At 34.0% G+C, this 26,115-nt stretch overlaps 1 protein-coding gene across 1 annotated transcript in view; it reads right to left on the bottom strand.

Annotated features, from left to right (window-relative positions):
• Nucleotides 1-25,560, bottom strand: part of LOC139759792 (brefeldin A-inhibited guanine nucleotide-exchange protein 3) — a 93,070-nt gene extending 67,510 nt beyond the window's left edge. Inside the window, exons 1-14 of the mRNA XM_071682257.1 lie at nucleotides 25,455-25,560; nucleotides 24,085-24,254; nucleotides 22,538-22,674; nucleotides 21,864-21,995; nucleotides 20,920-21,085; nucleotides 20,423-20,594; nucleotides 20,050-20,186; nucleotides 11,177-11,387; nucleotides 10,764-10,896; nucleotides 9,610-9,707; nucleotides 7,637-7,821; nucleotides 4,781-5,002; nucleotides 1,564-1,703; nucleotides 450-551 (exon numbers count right to left, since the gene is read on the bottom strand). Of these exons, the coding sequence (XP_071538358.1) occupies nucleotides 450-551; nucleotides 1,564-1,703; nucleotides 4,781-5,002; nucleotides 7,637-7,821; nucleotides 9,610-9,707; nucleotides 10,764-10,896; nucleotides 11,177-11,387; nucleotides 20,050-20,186; nucleotides 20,423-20,594; nucleotides 20,920-21,085; nucleotides 21,864-21,995; nucleotides 22,538-22,674; nucleotides 24,085-24,169 (1,920 nt within the window). The 5' untranslated portion in view covers nucleotides 24,170-24,254; nucleotides 25,455-25,560. The remainder of the gene's footprint in view (nucleotides 1-449; nucleotides 552-1,563; nucleotides 1,704-4,780; nucleotides 5,003-7,636; nucleotides 7,822-9,609; nucleotides 9,708-10,763; nucleotides 10,897-11,176; nucleotides 11,388-20,049; nucleotides 20,187-20,422; nucleotides 20,595-20,919; nucleotides 21,086-21,863; nucleotides 21,996-22,537; nucleotides 22,675-24,084; nucleotides 24,255-25,454) is intronic.
• Nucleotides 25,561-26,115: the final 555 nt, after the last annotated feature.

The raw sequence follows: 26,115 nt of genomic DNA, 5'->3' as shown, positions 1-26,115 counted from the left end.
AAACAGATCACTCATCTAACTCTCTTAGAATAGGAGTAAAGGAAGGTGGAAGGTGCCAAGCAAAGAGCTTTCCTTGAAAGTTCAGTTGTCCGTTCATGAAGCTACCTTGTTAAAGCATTTCATATAGGTTTGGGTTGATATAACAAAAAAAATCATTAAATGGTAAATGATATACAATATACAATGACAGCTTATCCAGATCACAATTCATTACCCCAGTTTGGTTTTATTACTCAGCAAGCATAAGGGTTACTGGTGCCAAAGCAAACCACTCTTTGGTTCCAAACCCAGGGATATCTCTTGGTAAATCTTTCATGTTAAAATGCCATTCATCAGCATATGCTCAGACCAAGCAAACCAAGGAGCACTTAACACATTCTCTCATAGGAGAATGCTATCTTGCTTGGTGAAAATCATGGACTTGAGTGTAAAATTTGTTCTGGACTTACATGACGTAAATTGGAGGCTGACTGTAGTGTTTCATTCAGCCTGTGGAGTCTAAGAGCTTCTTCTTCATCACGCTGCTGCTCTGCCTCTTTAGAAATTTCAAACTGTGAAAAGATACAAAAAAACTCTGATTCTGAGTGGTTAATCACAATTAAAAAGCACTCTCATAAGTGAGAAGGTCCATGTTTCCCTTAATCATTTTGGGTATGAGTTTAGGATAAGTTAGTGATATTGTACAGGAAGTATGTTCCTGATTAGCCCATCAAACTAGGAATGGAGTGATGATAATAAATAGATAGAAAAGAAATAGATAGACAAATACATAAATTGATAGGTAGTTACATTTTAGAAGTCTTTTAATTTTGAATAAAAGTGATGACACTGATGTTGAAATATGATCAATTTCCGATCCTTACTGTAAAGCAAGTACAGCTGTGAATTGTAATATACCTCAATGTGAGAATATATACTTCTTTTTAAAGTATGCTGAACGTCTACAACAGCTATCTATCTATACCTCTGATGCCTGCTACCTATGAGAACTCCCTCAAGGGGGGGCAACTGAAAAAGTGTCCATAATTAGCTAACTCCAGTTGTGCTTTTAAGCCTTTAGTGCCTCATCCTTAACAGACCACTAGTGGATGGCAACTCTAGTGCAGTGTTTTCAGAGGCTCCTACCTAAGTTCCTACCAACTACTTCGACCTAATGTGTCTACCAAATACTTCTATCTTATGCTCCTACATATTACTTCTCTCTAATGCTCTTCCCATTTTGCCAAAAGGCACAACTAGCACACAGCACTCACTGCAAGGAAAAATTAGAGTTATGAAGAATGAGTTGTGTGAGTTGAGTGTTGTTAAAGGTTATGTGTGACAAGGAGGGATTGTACTTTTTGAGAACAGAATGGCAGCAGTCCATGTGTAGGTGAAGTAGAAAGAAAAGACAGCTACCTGGGTCAAAGGAGTGAAATTTGACTACTGTTAAAGTGCTGGCTCACCATGCACTTGTCACTAATCCTCCCAATATTAAGTCGGGTAGTACCGGTAACGTACCTACCTGGTTGGCGGCTGCCTACCAACTACTACCTACGTAATATGACATAAAAAGAGTCCAACCTGTTCCTCTCCTGAGTCAATCTCATCTTCTGGTCCTTCAGTATCTCCTGATGCATCAGAGTCTTCTTCCTTTTCTGCACAATGATCACTATGTTTCTTCCTTCCACTTTCATCATGAGTCTGATCATCAAACTGTGAACCTGGAAGATAAACAAAGGAATCCTTTTAATGCACGCTACATAATTGTTGCAATGTAACACAATACAAAGCAACATTAGAAATGAACAACCTGAACTTCTGATAAGTAAAAAATTGACAAGGAAAGCAAATTTGAATAATTTGTTTTCATAAGATGAACACAGTTTGGAACATGAGGCTTATCTCTCTATAGGAAAAAAAAATACCTATCATAAGATATTAAACTAAATAGCCTGGCAGAGGAATGAGTGACTGAATACGGCACTATCCATAAATCTCCTGTATGTTGTAAAAGGCAACCAAGAGAGGAGGGAGCAAGGTCTAGAAATTCTCTACTGTTGTGTTATTTCTTTCCAAATGTAGGTACAGAAGGAGTTAAGAGAGGATTTTTCTTAGAACACTAACACTCTTATTTCTGGTACTACATTGCTTAGGTGGGAACAACAAATGGCTACAAAAAAAAAAAAAGAGTACATAAAGTAATTTGCTCTGTGGAAGGTATTAAGAATATATGGTGTGGGAGGCAAGTTGTTAGAAGCAGTGAAAAGTTTTTATCGAGGATGTAAGGCATGTGTACGTGTAGGAAGAGAGGAAAGTGATTGGTTCTCAGTGAATGTAGGTTTGCGGCAGGGGTGTGTGATGTCTCCATGGTTGTTTAATTTGTTTATGGATGGGGTTGTTAGGGAGGTAAATGCAAGAGTCCTGGAAAGAGGGGCAAGTATGAAGTCTGTTGGGGATGAGAGAGCTTGGGAAGTGAGTCAGTTGTTGTTCGCTGATGATACAGCGCTGGTGGCTGATTCATGTGAGAAACTGCAGAAGCTGGTGACTGAGTTTGGTAAAGTGTGTGGAAGAAGAAAGTTAAGAGTAAATGTGAATAAGAGCAAGGTTATTAGGTACAGTAGGGTTGAGGGTCAAGTCAATTGGGAGGTGAGTTTGAATGGAGAAAAACTGGAGGAAGTGAAGTGTTTTAGATATCTGGGAGTGGATCTGTCAGCGGATGGAACCATGGAAGCGGAAGTGGATCATAGGGTGGGGGAGGGGGCGAAAATTTTGGGAGCCGTGAAAAATGTGTGGAAGTCGAGAACATTATCTCGGAAAGCAAAAATGGGTATGTTTGAAGGAATAGTGGTTCCAACAATGTTGTATGGTTGCGAGGCGTGGGCTATGGATAGAGTTGTGCGCAGGAGGATGGATGTGCTGGAAATGAGATGTTTGAGGACAATGTGTGGTGTGAGGTGGTTTGATCGAGTAAGTAACGTAAGGGTAAGAGAGATGTGTGGAAATAAAAAGAGCGTGGTTGAGAGAGCAGAAGAGGGTGTTTTGAAATGGTTTGGGCACATGGAGAGAATGAGTGAGGAAAGATTGACCAAGAGGATATATGTGTCGGAGGTGGAGGGAACGAGGAGAAGAGGGAGACCAAATTGGAGGTGGAAAGATGGAGTGAAAAAGATTTTGTGTGATCGGGGCCTGAACATGCAGGAGGGTGAAAGGAGGGCAAGGAATAGAGTGAATTGGAGCGATGTGGTATACAGGGGTTGACGTGCTGTCAGTGGAGTGAATCAAGGCATGTGAAGCGTCTGGGGTAAACCATGGAAAGCTGTGTAGGTATGTATATTTGCGTGTGTGGACGTGTGTATGTACATGTGTATGGGGGGGGGGGGTTGGGCCATTTCTTTCGTCTGTTTCCTTGCGCTACCTCGCAAACGCGGGAGACAGCGACAAAGTATAAAAAAAAAAAAAAAAAAAAAAAAAAAAAAAAAAGTAATTTGCCAAACTACTGTTATAGATCAAAAAAGAGAACTATCCATCCATAATATATGCACCAAAACATACTCTGCTTTGGTACTGCAAATATCAAAGAAGGAAGGTGAGAGGAATGACACAGACAAATGACTGGTATTAGTGCTATAAAGGAATAATCACCCCCAGTTTCAAAGGAGATCTTTTTCTGCAAGAATCTATCTATTTATCTATATCTCTGATGCCTGTTTCCTTTAGGAACCCCACTGAGGGGGTGGCCACAGCAATTGAGTCTCTATAGCTGGTGAACTCCAGTCCCACTTCTTTGCTTTTTGTGCCTCACCCTTAGGGGTCCACTGGTAGAGGGCAACTCTAGTGCACTGTTTTCAGAAACTCTCTAATGTTCCCTCCTATGACTACTACCTTATGTGACTTACTAACATCCACTTGTCTGAATGCTCTCTAACATAAGATGAAAACTTCCTACTTTCCTAAAGAAGAGCATATCGACTCCTACAAAGAACATGCTGAACTGGTTAACTTCCTGAAGTGACATACTATGACAGCATTACTTCAGTTAGGGGCACAAAGTTCACTGACCAAATCACAAATTTATCAAACACCATTAATTTGTTGATAATGATGGGGATGGACCCATGAAGACATATACTTGTGGATGCTGAATGCTTAAAAACTCAGTGCTACCTACTAGACTATCTTCAGCACAAAAACTGTAAACAGCATGAGCAGAATCTGAGTAGTGAAAGGGAGATGCAAGCAACCTGATATATTGTTCATAAACCATAACTAAAAATTACGTTGTGTTAATACTATCTGAAACTCTGACCCAGTCTCGGTAAAAGAATCATTCGTTCCTTCAGCTGTGGTCTATAAATTATTCTGCAACACCTATATGCCACATTCAGCTACCACCATACTCAGCTGAATGAGCTAGTGACCAGCGTTTAGTTTGTTTACAGTTCTTGTCTTCTCAATATAAATAAAATGCTGCATGTATTTTAGCATACACAAGCTGTGAGGTAATCAATCCCAATCATATCACAAGATAAAAAAGAATATATGCAACCTTAATATGTGAGTTCATTGACAACAGAGTAAGGTGTAAGCATGGCATCAATCTATAACAAAACTTATGTGTAGTTGGAGGACAAATCTCATCTTTTGACTGGCAAATCTCTCCATGAGTAGCTTAGGATATTACTGACAGCTTGTTATGAATGTTAAAGTCAATTAAATCAAGCTGTGGGTGGTTAAATCATCAGATTACAGGCAGAAAATTAGTGTAATGGCTCAGCAAAAGTAAAAAATTCTCACTAACCTGTATCATCTTCCTCTTGACAGTCACTTTCATTGTAACTCCCTTCCTCATTCTGTTCTTTATCTTCCTTTTTCTCATTCTTTACCTCTGCATGTTCCTCTTCCTCAAGATCATCTGTCTGTTGGGAGAGGGTGTCTGAAGCTGCCGAATCAGATGTATGCTTAAGACTTTCAGATATTTCATATTTTGGTAACTTACTCTTGTTTTCATATGTTAAGGGTCCTGTGGAAACAAACAGTGCAAATGTCAAAAGATAATGACCTCTTTCCAAATATCTTTGCTGTTATTTCCATCTGCCATTACTAATATCTTAATAAGCAATTATAATCTACCATCTCTCAAAATTCTTATGAGAATATCATCTAATCTCACTTTAAATACAGGAGTAGTAAACAAATGAGTTTGAAGTAACCCAGTGCTAAATAATCCTCATCTAGACAGACTGGATTAGACTTTGATTCTGGTAGAATGCACTGAAAGTACTGGTACTACTAACAAGAATTAAAGCTTTCTCATAAGGTTACAGTAGATGTCACTGAGTATTAAACATAAGAAAAAAAAAAAAAAAGCAAGCAAAAGTAAATGGATATAGTATGAATTCTTATCTTGTGCTTTTCTAATAAATGAGTCAGAGACTGAACACAATGTTTTTTCTATTTCTAATGAAATCAATGCAACTTTAATCAAACTGCTTCCATTGTTATCTGATGGTCCTTACAGAATCGCTCCCATCATTTGGATAAAAATATTTTCGATCATGAGTTTTCCCAGACAGAATTCATTTGGTTAAACACATTTTTCAATTTTCACTTTAGCTTTTTTTTTTTTTAAATGAGCATATACTTATTACATTATTTTTCATGTTGGTAGTTCCAGTTATACCAAAAGTCTCCATGAAGGCTGGGCCCAATTTATTAAAAATGAGAAAAGAGTTAATGAGAGGATGATATATGAAAAGAAAAATATGAGATTTTTTAAGCCAATCATCACTAAATGAAGGCCCATGTTGCAGGTGCTACCATAAAGCTGAAGTTCAGTTAGAGAGGACACTGACTAAAGTGACAGGAAAGCAAGTTTTCATAATACATTTTCTTGCACAGGATGGAAGATGCAGCGTTTCTTAGGATGGCTGAACTCTGGATCATACTGAGATTTACTTGTTTGATCGCTAACAACATGAGGGTAGGCTTAGGCGGTAAAGTACTAGAGACTGATGCTCATTTCAGGTATCTTCCTTTAGACACATTTATCCCAGGATTCCTGAAGAACTAAGGCTGTAAGTAATAAATGGCCAAGGTAATACTACTGCCCCAACTCAGGAATGTTGAATCATCTGGAATCGTCATACACTTTCTGCGTTGGGAATGTTGGTCTTTGTTTCCGTTTCACTGAAACTCAGCCATTGAGCTAGTCCTAATATCTCCCTACACGCATGATACATGTTTTCTGTTTTCTTTATTCACATTCTCTCCCTTCTCCTCCATCTTCGCATTACATGTGAATCCTAACTGTTTCTGGTGACAATGAGGTAGCAGCAGTGCCAGACCCTTCCTAATCTGCTAGACTTGACTCTTTCCATTTTCATTTCACCAATAATTGCTCCAATCTGAACATCATCCAGGTAATATCTCCCCTAATATCTTACTTCTCTTAGAGGTCTTAAGTCTCCAAACTTTAAAGTCAACTGATTGCAGATTTGTTTTTCACATACTGCTCTTCTAACTGTACTATCACCCAGTCTTATGATACTGTGCACACAATAATGATATGCATACACAATTGTATGCAGAGACACATGGACCGGGCCAAACCCAAGCTCTGCAACAAGGGACATAAAAATTAAGCAAAAAGTTCAACGTTCTCTTCTATACTTGTCCATAGTTTCCTGCCAGGAACATATGAAGAATGGCTTGATTTGCTCACTTCCACTTTCTAGCTGTCACGTTTAATGCACTGCATCCAGAGCCTACCATAAACAGCCAAACCCCACAGACCATTCCATGGTTTTCTCTGACTTCTTTACATGCCCCTTACCATATCACTTCAGTTCATTCTATTCCATGCATACCTCTCACTCTCCTGAATGTGTGGGTCATGATAACTCACAAGCTCTTTTATAGGAGATCATGAAGGAATTCAATGAAGAGAAACTTGAGCAAATACTCATAAATCAGGAAACAATTAACAATATATAGTGCCTTATACTACAAGGGCCTTGGCTCTGTATTAAAAAAATTTCATGACACTCAAGTGTTTCTTTTAGTACCTATATGTGTCACCTAATGGTAATACTATTACATATGGTAAAAAAGTGTTTGTTTCTATAAAATGGACCAATAGTGGAGTCATATTCAAATGTAATGACATAATCTACTTGAAACAGTAACTCTCAGCAAGGCACATCTAGTGGCAGCACTAATGAGACAAGAAGTCTCAAACAAAAGAATTAAATGACAGGTCTTGGCATTCATGAAATGTACAGTTTAGAATATTGGCTTTCAACCAACCAAAATCTTCAGTTTAAGGGAATCCTTAAGGTTCTGTTGATATCTCATTCATCCAGCCTAATCCGGAAAGGCTTAGCTTTTTGTCTTCTTAATGTCAAAAATAAAGAAAAATTCAGCAAAGAGATATCAATATGTGCAGGTGTATCAGGCAGTTGGAAATCCAATTGGTCAGCTACTTAATCATCTTTATTAAACCAAAGATGTTATATATACTACCCAAAGTCTGGCATTATAATTTCAGTCCTTTTCCTGATTCTAATATAACAAAAATCAAAAGGTCATCTACACTGCAATGACTTCATAATAAATACCTTGAAAAGCATAAATCTCAATTAATCTGTTACAGTACCTGAATAGTCTCCATCTTGCATCCTACCATACATGGCATTGATAACTTCAACATGTTGCTGAGAGAGTGAAGAGCCTAGAGACAGCTTTTCCAAAGAAGTTAGCAGTGTGGAAACAGAGTCTACCAAAACTCGTTGAACCTCAGCATCATTGCAGTTACCACACTCAGCTAAACTGTCCATCACACTGAAGATATTTAGGGTAAGAATTACAAAAACATAGGATTCAAAATTTACATCTATGGAATAATCCCTTCTATTTATGGAAAAGATGGTCAACATTCAGAGAGAAATACAAATATCATGTTAAACACTGACACATGCTGGGCACTTCTATCTTTATCAGCATGGTCTAACTTTCTAGTTGGGGGTGAATGATGTAGTGCACTGACCATTCACAGTGAAGGACCTACCTACTAACCAAATCATAATTATTTATATCCCTTCCTAACAATTATGTGTGATATCATGCAATGACACTGATTTTGGATGGTAAATCAAAACTAGGATTGCTTTGGTTAGCTACAACCAGTATGGGTTCTAATACTATATTCACCTGGCTAACACTAACAAATAATATAGAAATCTATATATTTCTCTAAACACATCTACTTCTGCTCTAGTAAGGCAGCATGAGGAACAGATGATTGATGGCATCAGATATATATATCAACTAGCAGTCATGTGTAATGCATTCAAACTAAAGCCCACTATCCACCGTCCAACCTCAAACACTACACCATGGTATACCATGATCACTTCAAATGCACTGGTTCAGCCCAATGACAGCATATTGCTCCCCCTGTGTCATATCAATCCAAGTTATTACTTTCCATACATACCTCTCTTCCATCTAAATGTTCAGGTCCCAATAAAGTACATCTTTCATCCCATCCTTCCATCTCCCTCTTGGTTTCCCCCTACCCTTTTCTACCCCTACTTCTGACATATAAATCATCTTAGTCAGGCTTTAACTGCTGAGCCTTGACATGTGATGAAAGTATTTCAGCACACTCCAGTCAGCTCTCTGAATAATACTGTACTAACTTCAACCTCACACCACATACTGTCCTTAGGCATTTCATTTTCAGCACAGCCACACTCTTCCATTCTTTTACACTCAGACCCCAAGATTCACATCCATTCAACAATGCTGAGATGACTATAACTTCAAAAGTACTCATCTATGCCCTAACAGATACTAACCTCTCAACACAAAAACTCCTCAATGAACTCTTGAGATTTACTTCAGCCTCAGTGCTTCCACACATTGCAAAGTTCACTTCACTTCTGCCAAGTCCTTCACATTCAAACTTTCAAACCATCCTGTTTCATCTCTCAGCTAAACCACATTACCTTCTTTTCACAATGACTCTCAACTTTCTCCTTTCACACACTCTCCCAATGTCTGTCAACAGCTTCTGGAGTTTATCTCATGATTATGTCAACAGAGCTGTATCATCTTTAAATAGCATATGATTCAACCCCAGCATACCATCGACCTGCCCCTTTCTCTGTGACCCTTGCATTCACCTCCCTTACGAACGCATTCAGAAACACATTATGCATCAACAATGACATCATGTACTATCAACGGAGATCCATCTCCACTTAGAACAACTCAACATTTTCCCTTTCTATTCACTCATGGTAAAAATAACTCCTCACTGCATTTGGCAATCTTAATCTACATGATATATCCACAGTAATGTTCAAAAGGCCTTCCTGTCCACCCTATCATACACTTCCTTCATGTCAATAAATGCCAAATGAAATTCAAACTCTTTAAGTATTTCGCAAATATATTCTTCAAACAAGTGGTCTACACAAACTCTAACTTCTGATGCCACACTACTCTTCTCTAATCTGATGTTCTGTGCAAGTCACCATAACCTCAGTCACCACTCTCCTATACTTCTTATTAGGTATACTCAAAAAAGATCAGTTGAATTTTATATCATCAAAAAATACTCACAGCCTGAAGAGTGCTAGATCATTCTGATGGGGATTTCTAGGATCTGGGTACAGTATTGGTCCAGCAAGTTGTACCAGCTTCACTGGATTACTCATCAACTGAAAATATTGCATACATTATGAGAATTATGTTTTTACATTACAATAAACATGAAAGGAACTCATGAATCAACACATTTACTAAAAATAAAATTCATCCATGGATAAATATGCCATTTCTCATTGCCCAGCAGGGTGGCATAAGTAGTCTCCACCAAAGGTCACTGTTCTTGCATATATGCAAATATTCCTTAAGTTTAAATAATTTCCAACCTTGCTTTCACATTCTATTGTTCTAAACTTCATTCTTTCTAACTCTACACACTCTTCACTCTGATCTTTGGAAATCCAACCAAAGACCTTGCACCTATCAAGTTAGTCCCTTCCTACAAACCTGTTTCACTCTTGTACACCATGGGAGGCAGAATTATACTTTCTAACATACTCTGTCATACCTAGAAACATAAATTTCAAGCCCTTACAATTGTCTTCAGGCTGCAGGTTATCATCACTTATGAAATTTGCTCGTGAGATGCGAAATGTAGGTCTGGGTGACCTTGGTAAGATACAAAAAGCTCATCAATATGCACCTGTATATGATGTTACATGATGATACATGAAACAGTGGCTGAAAATTGGATTCTGATGTAAAACTTAACCAATGTGTGGATGTGCATGCTGTGCAAGTATGGACCAAGGGTAGTTGAATACCTAAATATTTTCCAAATTCTTATCATCCAACGATACCTCTTTGTAAATTCCTTTCCTGAAAACCCACCATTTTTTGTTAGTATTCACACTACGTTCTGAATTTCCTCTTCCATTATCACATTGTCATCTGAATTTTCTGTTTCTAAGACCTTCCATCCTTCTCTGATCCTTTTATTCTAATCATACTTCCTGTCAAAACCTCCAACACAGCTCCACCTATAAAAATATGGATGGAGGAAAAAGCATAACAAAGGCCAGTAAAGTAGATTATGCTGTTGGGAGACTTAAAGTGCTGCTAATGCATGGTCACTTACATGCATGCACAAATGCAGCAGCTAATGGATCAGTTATCCATTTATGGCAAAAGCACATAGAATATTCTTGTATCTATATTTATCTACTTACCTCAGTTATAGCCTTGAGGGCATCTCGACGACACTGGGGTGGAGGATAGAGCAGCATTCGATGAAAGAGACTCTCCAGTACAGGTCTCATTTCACCTACACTGCCCATAATCACTACCAGTCCACATGCAACACTGACAATAATATAAAGATATCTTCATATTTTCACCTATTACCTTAAGAAAAAGTATTCATATTACGTACTGCAATTACAAGTTTACCTAAAGCAAAGCGTTTTAAAATCAAATTCATGTACTTGTAATTAATAGGATGCTTTACAACTTTCAAAAACATTTCCTGCTTTGAACTGTTCAGAAATGTGGTTTTTAATGAAGCCACATGCTGTTCATGAAATGACAAATTAATACATGAAATCTGGCAAATCTTTTTAGAAAAAATATCAATGTTTCTCACTTGTATATAGCCCTTGCTCGTTGGTTATTGAACAGAGGTCCTGGGTGAGCCAAACAACCAGAGCCCCGTCCCATCTGGCCCTCAGTTCTACCTGATGCCCGCGCCAGTCGCTGAGATACAGGGGAACCAAGCAGGGCCACAAGTGTTGGACAAAGTCGCTGCCAAAGTGCCCCAACAAGGAGTGTTGAGCAGTATGCAGGAGATGGCAGTGCTAAGAAAGAGTCAATTCCAATAATATAATTAAAAACTATAACAAAAAAGCTGAAATTACAAACAAACTCCATAAACAGGGATACTGAAAAATAGTAGCAAATTACAGAAAAGTATGAAAATACATATCAATGAATGACATACTTGAAAGTTTCCATTATTTTATCAGTAATAAAAGCAAATGACAGAAAAGTATGAAAATACATATCAATGAATGACATACTTGAAAGTTTCCATTATTTTATCAGTAATAAAAGCAAATGACAGAAAAGTATGAAAATACATATCAATGAATGACATACTTGAAAGTTTCCATTATTTTATCAGTAATAAAAGCAAATGACAGAAAAGTATGAAAATACATATCAATGAATGACATACTTGAAAGTTTCCATTATTTTATCAGTAATAAAAGCAAATGACAGAAAAGTATGAAAATACATATCAATGAATGACATACTTGAAAGTTTCCATTATTTTATCAGTAATAAAAGCAAATGACAGAAAAGTATGAAAATACATATCAATGAATGACATACTTGAAAGTTTCCATTATTTTATCAGTAATAAAAGCAAATGACAGAAAAGTATGAAAATACATATCAATGAATGACATACTTGAAAGTTTCCATTATTTTATCAGTAATAAAAGCAAATGACAGAAAAGTATGAAAATACATATCAATGAATGACATACTTGAAAGTTTCCATTATTTTATCAGTAATAAAAGCAAATGACAGAAAAGTATGAAAATACATATCAATGAATGACATACTTGAAAGTTTCCATTATTTTATCAGTAATAAAAGCAAATGACAGAAAAGTATGAAAATACATATCAATGAATGACATACTTGAAAGTTTCCATTATTTTATCAGTAATAAAAGCAAATGACAGAAAAGTATGAAAATACATATCAATGAATGACATACTTGAAAGTTTCCATTATTTTATCAGTAATAAAAGCAAATGACAGAAAAGTATGAAAATACATATCAATGAATGACATACTTGAAAGTTTCCATTATTTTATCAGTAATAAAAGCAAATGACAGAAAAGTATGAAAATACATATCAATGAATGACATACTTGAAAGTTTCCATTATTTTATCAGTAATAAAAGCAAATGACAGAAAAGTATGAAAATACATATCAATGAATGACATACTTGAAAGTTTCCATTATTTTATCAGTAATAAAAGCAAATGACAGAAAAGTATGAAAATACATATCAATGAATGACATACTTGAAAGTTTCCATTATTTTATCAGTAATAAAAGCAAATGACAGAAAAGTATGAAAATACATATCAATGAATGACATACTTGAAAGTTTCCATTATTTTATCAGTAATAAAAGCAAATGACAGAAAAGTATGAAAATACATATCAATGAATGACATACTTGAAAGTTTCCATTATTTTATCAGTAATAAAAGCAAATGACAGAAAAGTATGAAAATACATATCAATGAATGACATACTTGAAAGTTTCCATTATTTTATCAGTAATAAAAGCAAATGACAGAAAAGTATGAAAATACATATCAATGAATGACATACTTGAAAGTTTCCATTATTTTATCAGTAATAAAAGCAAATGACAGAAAAGTATGAAAATACATATCAATGAATGACATACTTGAAAGTTTCCATTATTTTATCAGTAATAAAAGCAAATGACAGAAAAGTATGAAAATACATATCAATGAATGACATACTTGAAAGTTTCCATTATTTTATCAGTAATAAAAGCAAATGACAGAAAAGTATGAAAATACATATCAATGAATGACATACTTGAAAGTTTCCATTATTTTATCAGTAATAAAAGCAAATGACAGAAAAGTATGAAAATACATATCAATGAATGACATACTTGAAAGTTTCCATTATTTTATCAGTAATAAAAGCAAATGACAGAAAAGTATGAAAATACATATCAATGAATGACATACTTGAAAGTTTCCATTATTTTATCAGTAATAAAAGCAAATGACAGAAAAGTATGAAAATACATATCAATGAATGACATACTTGAAAGTTTCCATTATTTTATCAGTAATAAAAGCAAATGACAGAAAAGTATGAAAATACATATCAATGAATGACATACTTGAAAGTTTCCATTATTTTATCAGTAATAAAAGCAAATGACAGAAAAGTATGAAAATACATATCAATGAATGACATACTTGAAAGTTTCCATTATTTTATCAGTAATAAAAGCAAATGACAGAAAAGTATGAAAATACATATCAATGAATGACATACTTGAAAGTTTCCATTATTTTATCAGTAATAAAAGCAAATGACAGAAAAGTATGAAAATACATATCAATGAATGACATACTTGAAAGTTTCCATTATTTTATCAGTAATAAAAGCAAATGACAGAAAAGTATGAAAATACATATCAATGAATGACATACTTGAAAGTTTCCATTATTTTATCAGTAATAAAAGCAAATGACAGAAAAGTATGAAAATACATATCAATGAATGACATACTTGAAAGTTTCCATTATTTTATCAGTAATAAAAGCAAATGACAGAAAAGTATGAAAATACATATCAATGAATGACATACTTGAAAGTTTCCATTATTTTATCAGTAATAAAAGCAAATGACAGAAAAGTATGAAAATACATATCAATGAATGACATACTTGAAAGTTTCCATTATTTTATCAGTAATAAAAGCAAATGACAGAAAAGTATGAAAATACATATCAATGAATGACATACTTGAAAGTTTCCATTATTTTATCAGTAATAAAAGCAAATGACAGAAAAGTATGAAAATACATATCAATGAATGACATACTTGAAAGTTTCCATTATTTTATCAGTAATAAAAGCAAATGACAGAAAAGTATGAAAATACATATCAATGAATGACATACTTGAAAGTTTCCATTATTTTATCAGTAATAAAAGCAAATGACAGAAAAGTATGAAAATACATATCAATGAATGACATACTTGAAAGTTTCCATTATTTTATCAGTAATAAAAGCAAATGACAGAAAAGTATGAAAATACATATCAATGAATGACATACTTGAAAGTTTCCATTATTTTATCAGTAATAAAAGCAAATGACAGAAAAGTATGAAAATACATATCAATGAATGACATACTTGAAAGTTTCCATTATTTTATCAGTAATAAAAGCAAATGACAGAAAAGTATGAAAATACATATCAATGAATGACATACTTGAAAGTTTCCATTATTTTATCAGTAATAAAAGCAAATGACAGAAAAGTATGAAAATACATATCAATGAATGACATACTTGAAAGTTTCCATTATTTTATCAGTAATAAAAGCAAATGACAGAAAAGTATGAAAATACATATCAATGAATGACATACTTGAAAGTTTCCATTATTTTATCAGTAATAAAAGCAAATGACAGAAAAGTATGAAAATACATATCAATGAATGACATACTTGAAAGTTTCCATTATTTTATCAGTAATAAAAGCAAATGACAGAAAAGTATGAAAATACATATCAATGAATGACATACTTGAAAGTTTCCATTATTTTATCAGTAATAAAAGCAAATGACAGAAAAGTATGAAAATACATATCAATGAATGACATACTTGAAAGTTTCCATTATTTTATCAGTAATAAAAGCAAATGACAGAAAAGTATGAAAATACATATCAATGAATGACATACTTGAAAGTTTCCATTATTTTATCAGTAATAAAAGCAAATGACAGAAAAGTATGAAAATACATATCAATGAATGACATACTTGAAAGTTTCCATTATTTTATCAGTAATAAAAGCAAATGACAGAAAAGTATGAAAATACATATCAATGAATGACATACTTGAAAGTTTCCATTATTTTATCAGTAATAAAAGCAAATGACAGAAAAGTATGAAAATACATATCAATGAATGACATACTTGAAAGTTTCCATTATTTTATCAGTAATAAAAGCAAATGACAGAAAAGTATGAAAATACATATCAATGAATGACATACTTGAAAGTTTCCATTATTTTATCAGTAATAAAAGCAAATGACAGAAAAGTATGAAAATACATATCAATGAATGACATACTTGAAAGTTTCCATTATTTTATCAGTAATAAAAGCAAATGACAGAAAAGTATGAAAATACATATCAATGAATGACATACTTGAAAGTTTCCATTATTTTATCAGTAATAAAAGCAAATGACAGAAAAGTATGAAAATACATATCAATGAATGACATACTTGAAAGTTTCCATTATTTTATCAGTAATAAAAGCAAATGACAGAAAAGTATGAAAATACATATCAATGAATGACATACTTGAAAGTTTCCATTATTTTATCAGTAATAAAAGCAAATGACAGAAAAGTATGAAAATACATATCAATGAATGACATACTTGAAAGTTTCCATTATTTTATCAGTAATAAAAGCAAATGACAGAAAAGTATGAAAATACATATCAATGAATGACATACTTGAAAGTTTCCATTATTTTATCAGTAATAAAAGCAAATGACAGAAAAGTATGAAAATACATATCAATGAATGACATACTTGAAAGTTTCCATTATTTTATCAGTAATAAAAGCAAATGACAGAAAAGTATGAAAATACATATCAATGAATGACATACTTGAAAGTTTCCATTATTTTATCAGTAATAAAAGCAAATGACAGAAAAGTATGAAAATACATATCAATGAATGACATACTTGAAAGTTTCCATTATTTTATCAGTAATAAAAGCAAATGACAGAAAAGTATGAAAATACATATCAATGAATGACATACTTGAAAGTTTCCATTATTTTATCAGTAATAAAAGCAAATGACAGAAAAGTATGAAAATACATATCAATGAATGACATACTTGAAAGTTTCCATTATTTTATCAGTAATAAAAGCAAATGACAGAAAAGTATGAAAATACATATCAATGAATGACATACTTGAAAGTTTCCATTATTTTATCAGTAATAAAAGCAAATGACAGAAAAGTATGAAAATACATATCAATGAATGACATACTTGAAAGTTTCCATTATTTTATCAGTAATAAAAGCAAATGACAGAAAAGTATGAAAATACATATCAATGAATGACATACTTGAAAGTTTCCATTATTTTATCAGTAATAAAAGCAAATGACAGAAAAGTATGAAAATACATATCAATGAATGACATACTTGAAAGTTTCCATTATTTTATCAGTAATAAAAGCAAATGACAGAAAAGTATGAAAATACATATCAATGAATGACATACTTGAAAGTTTCCATTATTTTATCAGTAATAAAAGCAAATGACAGAAAAGTATGAAAATACATATCAATGAATGACATACTTGAAAGTTTCCATTATTTTATCAGTAATAAAAGCAAATGACAGAAAAGTATGAAAATACATATCAATGAATGACATACTTGAAAGTTTCCATTATTTTATCAGTAATAAAAGCAAATGACAGAAAAGTATGAAAATACATATCAATGAATGACATACTTGAAAGTTTCCATTATTTTATCAGTAATAAAAGCAAATGACAGAAAAGTATGAAAATACATATCAATGAATGACATACTTGAAAGTTTCCATTATTTTATCAGTAATAAAAGCAAATGACAGAAAAGTATGAAAATACATATCAATGAATGACATACTTGAAAGTTTCCATTATTTTATCAGTAATAAAAGCAAATGACAGAAAAGTATGAAAATACATATCAATGAATGACATACTTGAAAGTTTCCATTATTTTATCAGTAATAAAAGCAAATGACAGAAAAGTATGAAAATACATATCAATGAATGACATACTTGAAAGTTTCCATTATTTTATCAGTAATAAAAGCAAATGACAGAAAAGTATGAAAATACATATCAATGAATGACATACTTGAAAGTTTCCATTATTTTATCAGTAATAAAAGCAAATGACAGAAAAGTATGAAAATACATATCAATGAATGACATACTTGAAAGTTTCCATTATTTTATCAGTAATAAAAGCAAATGACAGAAAAGTATGAAAATACATATCAATGAATGACATACTTGAAAGTTTCCATTATTTTATCAGTAATAAAAGCAAATGACAGAAAAGTATGAAAATACATATCAATGAATGACATACTTGAAAGTTTCCATTATTTTATCAGTAATAAAAGCAAATGACAGAAAAGTATGAAAATACATATCAATGAATGACATACTTGAAAGTTTCCATTATTTTATCAGTAATAAAAGCAAATGACAGAAAAGTATGAAAATACATATCAATGAATGACATACTTGAAAGTTTCCATTATTTTATCAGTAATAAAAGCAAATGACAGAAAAGTATGAAAATACATATCAATGAATGACATACTTGAAAGTTTCCATTATTTTATCAGTAATAAAAGCAAATGACAGAAAAGTATGAAAATACATATCAATGAATGACATACTTGAAAGTTTCCATTATTTTATCAGTAATAAAAGCAAATGACAGAAAAGTATGAAAATACATATCAATGAATGACATACTTGAAAGTTTCCATTATTTTATCAGTAATAAAAGCAAATGACAGAAAAGTATGAAAATACATATCAATGAATGACATACTTGAAAGTTTCCATTATTTTATCAGTAATAAAAGCAAATGACAGAAAAGTATGAAAATACATATCAATGAATGACATACTTGAAAGTTTCCATTATTTTATCAGTAATAAAAGCAAATGACAGAAAAGTATGAAAATACATATCAATGAATGACATACTTGAAAGTTTCCATTATTTTATCAGTAATAAAAGCAAATGACAGAAAAGTATGAAAATACATATCAATGAATGACATACTTGAAAGTTTCCATTATTTTATCAGTAATAAAAGCAAATGACAGAAAAGTATGAAATATAGATTAATGAATGACTTACTTATTAGCTTCCATTAATTTATCAGCAATAAAGTTTATAACAGGTACAATTTCATCAAATGCTGGGGCTATGTATTCATTCTCATCCTCATCAGTTCCTTCATCATGATTCTCATTATGTCCACTTCTAGACTTATTAATCAGTATCTTCTCTTGTTCTTCACCTTCTTCTTCTGAAAAACAGCAAGAAGAATATTTCAGATGAAAAAGTAAAATATTTACTTTTAATTTCATCAGTGACATTCAATAAAGTGTGATGTCCTACAGATTATGTACAACCTGTAGAATTGTAATCAGTAGAAAGACCAATATTCCAATAGTATTAGTCTGCCAATCTGCAGTCCCAATCCCCCCCCCCAACTCTAAAATTCCCCCCTGGTTGAGAACCCCTTCTTTAACAAATGTTTCATTTATTACTGATGGGTTATATGGTTGCAAGGCATGGGCTATAGATAGAGTTGTGCTCAGGAGGGTGGATGTGCTGGAAATGAGATGTCTGAGGACAATATGGGGAGAGGTGGTTTGATCGAGTAAGTAATGAAAGGGTAAGAGAGATGTGTGGTAACAAAAAGAGTGTGGTTGAGAGAACAGAAGAGGGTGTTTTGAAATGGTTTGGTCACATGGAGAGAATGAGTGAGAAAGGACTGACAAAGAGGATATATGTGTCAGAGGTAGAGGGAATGAGGAGAAGTGGGAGACCAAATTGGAGGTGGAAAGATGGAGTGAAACAGATTTTGAGTGATCGGGGCCTGAACTTGCAGGAGGGTGAAAGGCGTGCAAGGAACAGAGTGAATTGGAATGATGTGGTATACCGGGGTCGACGTGCTGTCAATGGATTGAACCAGGGCATGTGAAGTGTCTGGGGTAAACCATGGAAAGTTTTGTGGGGCCTGGATGTGGAAAGGGAGCTGTGGTTTCGGAGCATTATACATGACAGCTAGAGACTGAGTGTGAATGAATGTGGCCTTTGTTGTCTTTTTCTAGTGCTACCTCGCGCACATGCAGGGGGAGGGGGTTGTCATTTCATGTGTGGCGAGGAAAGAGGGACAAGTATGCAGTATGTTGTGGATGAGAAAGTGTGGGAAGTCAGTCAGTTGTTGTTTGCTGATGATACAGCACTGGTGGCTGATTCATGTGAGAAACTGCAAAAGCTGGTGACTGAGTTTGGTAAAGTGTGTGAGAGAAGAAAGTTGAGAGTAAATGTGAATAAGAGCAAGGTTATCAGGCACAGTAGGGTTAAGGGCCAAGTCAATTGGGAGGTAAGTTTGAATGGAGAAAAACTGGAGGAAGTGAAGTGTTTTAGATATCTGGGAGTGGATTTGGCAGCGGATGGAACCATGGAAGCGGAAGTGAATCATAGGGTGGGGGAGAGGGCAAAAATTCTGGGAGTGGTGAAGAGTGTGTGGAAGTTGAGAACATTATCTCGGAAATCAAAAATGGGTATGTTTGAAGGAATAGTGGTTCTAACAATGTACATGTGTATATATGTATATGTCTGTGTGTGTATATATATGTATACATTGAGGTGTATAGGTATATATATGTGCATGTGTGGATGTGTATGTATATACATGTGTATGTGGGTAGGGTTGGGCCATTCTTTCGTCTGTTTCCTTGCGGCAGACAGCGACAAAGCATAATAAATATAAATATAATCACTGATGGGGGTATCAGTTTTCAATCAAAAGGACAGCATAATAGAGATACAGATAATATTTACTACATACCTGATGGGGAGAGAGTTCTTGATGGTTTATGCAACTGCACTATGTTTTCTGGATGTGACAGCTGGGTGAGAAGGGTGTTTGTACATTCCAAGAGGAAGAGAGCAGGAACATCAGGGCCTTTCTTTTCTTCTTGTTGTCTAAAATAGATTCAATGGATGAATATGAAAAAAATGTATATGAAGGAAAAACATGAAATCTAAAAGTTACAACAATGACTTTTTGACTTCTGTTAATTAATCAGCAATAAATACATATAAGCAAAAAGTATGAAAATACATATCAATGAATGACATACTTGAAAGTTTCCATTATTTTATCAGTAATAAAAGCAAATGACAGAAAAGTATGAAATATAGATTAATGAATGACTTACTTATTAGCTTCCATTAATTTATCAGCAATAAAGTTTATAACAGGTACAATTTCATCAAATGCTGGGGCTATGTATTCATTCTCATCCTCATCAGTTCCTTCATCATGATTCTCATTATGTCCACTTCTAGACTTATTAATCAGTATCTTCTCTTGTTCTTCACCTTCTTCTTCTGAAAAACAGCAAGAAGAAAATTTTCAGATGAGCAACATCATACTTCCACAGCAGTGAGAATGTCTAGTCTTTAACCCAAGACAGGAAACAAATTTCAATAATTTGAGAAACAATTGGCAAACGTGTGGACAGAAATGGCAAATATTTATGAAAAAAAAATCTATATATATCACTGATGAGGACACTGGTTCTTGTGATTGCAGCACTTCAGTAAAAAGAAGATAAAAAGAAAGCTTTCTCAGTCCAAATGAAGGTGTCCATAAATTTTCTTCACTAATTTTCCCTTAACAGATAAAAAGAGAATTATCACAATCAAAACTAACTCAGCTGTTTGACAAGATGAGCGATAGCCTGAGATGCAGCTGACTGGGCAGCAGTTTGTAAGGCTGCTCCTCCACGGCCATAAGCCAAGCCACATATTCCGACCACCTGTGTAACTAACTGGCCTGAGATGGTGATGCCAGGGACACAGCTCATGTTCAGGAGAACCTTGGAATTTTCAGTAAATTTAAAGCATTAATGTAATTCTTTAACAATATAAAACATTATATAAGTTAATGTCAATAAATATATAACAGTGGTGTACTGAATGCATTATGAAGAATCATAAAAAGCATCTCAAAAATGGAAAATATGAAAACATTTCAATGCAGGAAAGGTTACTTTCTCTCACACAAACAAAAAGCCCATTTAGAAAAAACACCATTCAGACCTGAAAAAGCTACATGAATTAATTCCTAAGTATAATTAATAGAATGCACCTCAGATAATCAAGGAGAAAGCACAACCATACATGTTATTGTCTTTCCTTCTCTGCAAAGTGCCATAGATATTCTTAGTAGCCACTGCACAATCAGTGGCAAGTTACAGTACATCCATCATACCCTCAGGAAAACAGGTCACTGGCAGTGTGTGAGACAAAGTCCTTTTGTTGTCTTCTGAAGATATTTCTAACAATTTCACCATAAGTCTGTGTGAAAGTTTTTCTGTGTAACTCTCCTTTGTCTCTTTGAAAGTGACACTACTACAAAATATCTTCCAGCAGAGACAAAATGTACAAGTAAAATCATGGGAACACAAATCAAGGACAATCAAATTAGCAGCAGGAACTCTTCTTCCAAGGCATGTAGTTAGGTTTTTATTTTTTTAGAAAAACATCCTTTTGAATTCTGAATTCCATTATGCTGGATTATATCAAGCATGTAGCTTAATGCACATGAAATTTCCATCAACTGCAAATTCAAGGTACTGAAGTGAAGATACTTACTTTTATCAGTTCCACTTGTGTGTCTTCAGAATGGAATGGCAGACTTTGTACTGCTCCCAGCAACTGACATGGTAACCAAGTTGTTTCGTCATCTTCTTCATAACAACTATGAAACTGTGTATCACGAAGCAACTGAAAAAATTTCAATTAGACTTTAATGCGTATAACCATTCTCAAAATATCTGTCAAATAAGACAGTAATAAGTGCTTACATAATAATGGTATGAATGAAAATAAAAGAGTCCTAAATACCTAATAATGGAATATACTGGATATATAACATCATCATATAATGATGGCAACTTACTTTATCCAAATACATCCTGGATATAACTATATACCCTCTACAAGTCTTGTTCTCTCCACCCCTGACATATATCCTCTTTGTCAATCTTTCCTCACTCATTCTCTCCATATGTATAAACCATTTCAACACACCCTCTTCTGCTCTCTCAACCACACTCTTATTTCCACACATCTCTCTTAACCTTTCATTACTTACTCGATCAAACCACCTCACACTACATATTGTCTTCGAACATTTCATTCCCAACACATCCACCCTCCTCCGTAAAAGCCTATCTATAGCCCATGCCTCACAACCATATAATATTGTTGGAACTACTATTCCTTCAAAAAAAACACATTTTTGCTCTCCAAGCAATACATCTTACCTTGTAATACCCAGACACGGCCAAAGTCACAAGTTTGGACTGACGGGTTTCTAGGGCTAATTGCAATGCCTTCAGACATACGGCTCGTAATTCATGAGGAGGTGAACGTAGCAACCCAGCTTGGTTTTCCAACAAGCCTGTGAAAAAATTATGATATACATCTATATTTTCACTTGTTCCCTGTTTTCTGCCTTAGTGAGGTCCTTTTGGGAAAATATATCATCATACACCATTATCATGACACTGCTACACTCCATCTACTAGTACATGGGAGTCAATGAGAAGGACAGAGAAAAGGAGACCTAAAGGTTCATCATGAAGTTATACATTAGGCCAAATGCTGCAGCAGAATCAGGATAGTAAATCACATGTGAGAAGTCACCTTTGGCAAGTCCCTTTCAACAGAAAGAAAGGAATGCAGTCTTGTCAGAGAATGCCCTCACTCCAAAGGAGTCCATCATTTCCCTGCTCCTGCATAGGTGCACCCTTGAACCAGTTAGAGCCACATAAAAAGCCCACTTATGGGACTCCTGTAGCTTTGAGGCTGCACTCCATGCAGGATCAAGGAAATGAGAGGGTAAAGAAGAGATGAAGTATTTTGAAGGCCAGGTGAATGTATAAGTTACACTTTCTGATCTTTGTTGTGGACAACACTCATCCTTCCACCATTACAATCACCAGTTCAACCTAACACAAGACTTGTTATGCCAAGATGCAACTTTTATACTAAAGGCACTGAAAACTTATCCCTCTATTGTCCTGTACTTACCTCATACAAACATACATATCACTATTATTCTTCACATGAGGCCAGCTTGCTGAGTTCTGCAAGAGCCCAACAGGAAGTATATATACTGTATATACTTACATCCTGCTGCAGAAATCCCTTCTATGGGGCTTCTGCAGAACAGATGAAGCTGACCATGTCCATCACATTGGACCACAGGTCAAAAAGTCAGGTGAGGACAAACAATTGTCTTCATGAGGTAAGTGCAGGACAAGTGAAAACTAAGTGTTCAGTTTTTCATGAGTATTAAATGTAAGAGGTCTTGGGATATGCAGAAAATGTTTGCAAGTAAAGAAAATAAAATAACATGATAAAGTTTTATCTGAGAAACACTAACATTCTGCAACTATGACAACAAAATACTCAATCCAATAAAAAGATAAAATCTGCTAGTTGTTTTGACAAGCAAGAAGTGAATCAGCTGCCAAAGGCTACATTAATACATATGAAATTATGGGAACATAGTCTCAGCAAGCACTCATCAGGAGTAATGCATCAGGAGGAATGGATAAAATAGATTAAAGAAAAAACTAGAGGGAAACTAGAAATAGTATAACCTAAAAATCAAAATGCTGGACTCATGAAAAAGTGCCTCATTACTAAAGGTGCTATTCTGTGAATTTGGATGAAGAAAAATATTCTAATGGAAGGAAAAAAAATTCAGTCATTTTTGTTTACAAGAGCAATAAAGAATACCTGATGCTCTGTCTACAGAAAATTCCTAATTCATAAAAAAAAGAATGTCCCTGACAGAGCTTACCATGGGCTTCAGTGCAGGACTGACGGATCTGTGCATGTTTGTTTGGGGATGTTTCACGAAGAAGCTGCTCTAAAACCTCCTCCATAGTGGTTACTCAGAAAGCAAAATCACAGACACAAGAGCTGCCCTATCCAGTCACTGTCATTTTTCTGACTGATGAATATTCTCTCCTGAAAGTAATTATAGTATGTATCATATATATTTTCAATGTCGAATGCTTCAGAGCAGTACATAGGCACTTACTGCAAATGGTAAAGTACCAGTTTAGCATCCCACTTTTATTACCTTTGAAATTTGAGTATTGTGGTTTTGCAATGGTAGTGTAAAAGTTACAGAATATGATAAGGGTGTCACAGCATGAGTACGGTATTTTCTTGATTCCACCATATAAAACAGGCATTTGTTGGGAGAGATATGAAGTTTAGGAAAAATGGGGAGGTCAGTCATATAACAGTATAAAGTACCAATGTCATATTCATCACCTCAATCCACTATCCTTTTTTTTTCTGACATCTGGTACCATTTTCATTGGGCTCAATCCTGGGTGTGACGTACTACTCGACTAGAATACTGAATAGCACGATAAATCTTGCATATTTCACCCACCCTTCCCCATTGGTATATGCAATGTATCATATAATGACTCGACTGTGCCAATTCTTTAAAAGTTTGAGTACTTTCAAAACATGACCTAAGCACTAATCTCCAACTGGATGTATTCTAGATACTCTATACATCTGAGGAGGGACAGAGGTAAGATAAAGGTTACAGCAATTGTATCAATAATAAAAGCAACTACGCCATCAGCATCTGCACCACCACAATTACTAATAACAATAATGATAATGATATCAAAAAATAATGATAATAGTAGTAATAATAATAATAATAAAAAAGTATAACACAGGAGAGATACCTTGTGCCCCCTATAGCCTGAGTTGATGACTGTTTAATATAATTCTAAATCATGCTCGACAAATGTAATCTTAGTATCTAAACACTATACTAACATTTGAAGAAAATCACTTAATATCCAAAAGTAATATTGATGCGGAGCAAAGCGTATTTTACCCTAAATATCTATGAAACATATATGAAGCTTATGTTTAAACAATTCCTTATCTATATTGATCTAGGAAAATATAGTTACCGTAACTCAAACTATATCGAAATCTATATTTTCCAGCCGTATATATATATATATATATATATATATATATATATATATATATAGAGACCAAAGACTCGGGGGGGGGGGGAAGACTTTTAATCCTGTAGATTTAATCCACACACCATATGCGACGCAAAATGGCAAATATAGAGATAAAACTCTTATGCATCCTCCACAGAAATGAATGACACAGTCTCACCTTCTACATCTCTTCTGGGTCTTGTAATATACTCAAGTTAGGCCATATAAGAGCGTGTAATGACACCTGTCGCCCAGGTCCGTAGACTTCCTCACCAGCTGGTCTCTCTCTATTATTGACAAGACTCTAGTTCTGTCTATTAGATTCTTTATCAAATATTTTTCTTGGTAAATACTGAATTTTTAGTCCTACAGCGTTTCTTTAAATCAAACCCTCTTTACTAATTATATGATATGAATTATTTATGTATTGGGTCATTGTTTTGATGTATTTATGAGCAGAAAGTACAATGTTATACTTGCTGACGTGTGGCGCTATCACCCATTTGTTTTTAAATGTATTTAAATTATCTGGATCAGAAACACAGAGTAGACTCTTAAAGTTAATTGTATAGCAAAAATATATATCGTATATAAACAAGTTATAACTTTCAAACTATCCATTTAGTGAATAAATATGGTATTATAAATGTAATACACAAAATTAGTTCGCCTCTTGTTGCTAACATTTTCTTTCACGTTATTGTATTGTATTTTTGCAAGAACATTATTGATGGGAATAAGAAATTAATACAATATAGCATAAAATACTATTGAATGATTAAAGAAAAAAAAGTCAATCTAGGCTTTCTCTAAACATAAAGAAACCCACGAGTGTTTCA

This window comes from Panulirus ornatus, chromosome 34 (genome assembly GCF_036320965.1).
Source record: "Panulirus ornatus isolate Po-2019 chromosome 34, ASM3632096v1, whole genome shotgun sequence".
NCBI lineage: Eukaryota > Metazoa > Arthropoda > Malacostraca > Decapoda > Palinuridae > Panulirus > Panulirus ornatus.
Note: the sequence above shows the minus strand (reverse complement) of the source record. Positions and strands in the feature narration are given on the sequence as shown.